Raw genomic sequence first — 825 nt, forward strand, 5'->3', positions numbered from 1 at the left:
GTGTGTGTGTGTGTGTGAGAGAGAGTGTCGAGGGTTCAGATGCTGGACTATGATGAACTGGTTCTGCTTCTCCAGCCGTGACATGTTGCTATTTATTCACCGTCTGAGTTCTGACTCTTTCGAGCGCAGAGGCCACAAACCTGCAGAAGTATTCAGCGATCGGCATTCAGGCCGCTCAGAATAAACCGCTTGTACACGTGGATCTTGACGAGATCCAGAGCGACTGACCGAGGTCAGCAGATGAACATGAAATAATGTCCGATAACGAGCAGATGAAGGTTTGCAGGAGTTTAATTGTGATAAACAAGGACAAATGAAGTGATCAGATTTACTGCTGCATCACATTTAAAACCACTCATGTCTTGTCTGGGAACATTGTCATCTGACTACTCATTCTTGTAACTATTAAGAAATGCAGATTATCAAGAAATTCAGGCGCCGTCATGATTTTAGATTTGAGTAATTGTGAATATGTGAAGTTGTCAGTTTTGTGTAAATATCTGGGCAGACCGGCCCGTTGTCAGAGAGCGAGAGGATGTTAGTAGCAAACCCATGACACACAGAAGCACATGTATTTGTGAATAGGTGTCTGGGCTTAATCGATCAGACAGTGATTATTTAAAGGAAGAGATTGATTGGTCGTATGCAAGCGTGGAGGCGGGGCTCAGTAGCGACGCAGATGTGGGTTGGGCTTGAGCTGCTGAGCGCTGAAGTACGTTTGATAGGCCATCTGTGATCCGTAGTGCAGCGCGAACAGACGACAGGGCGAATAATCCTCACAGATCTCGGCCCGCTGCTCAGCTGGAGACTTCAGCCTGAAACACA

The 825-nt window shown here is 46.5% G+C and overlaps 1 protein-coding gene across 1 annotated transcript in view; it reads right to left on the minus strand.

The window, feature by feature from the left end:
• Positions 1–284: 284 nt before the first annotated feature.
• The window catches only part of LOC107569876 (matrix Gla protein-like), a 5,889-nt gene continuing 5,348 nt past the window's right edge, over positions 285–825 (minus strand). The window contains exon 4 of the mRNA XM_016256036.1: positions 285–815. Coding sequence (XP_016111522.1) covers positions 665–815 — 151 coding nt within the window. The 3' untranslated portion in view covers positions 285–664. The remainder of the gene's footprint in view (positions 816–825) is intronic.

The sequence above is a fragment of the Sinocyclocheilus grahami genome, unplaced genomic scaffold (genome assembly GCF_001515645.1).
Source record: "Sinocyclocheilus grahami isolate Dianchi unplaced genomic scaffold, SAMN03320097.WGS_v1.1 scaffold1390.1, whole genome shotgun sequence".
Taxonomy (NCBI): Eukaryota; Metazoa; Chordata; class Actinopteri; order Cypriniformes; family Cyprinidae; genus Sinocyclocheilus; species Sinocyclocheilus grahami.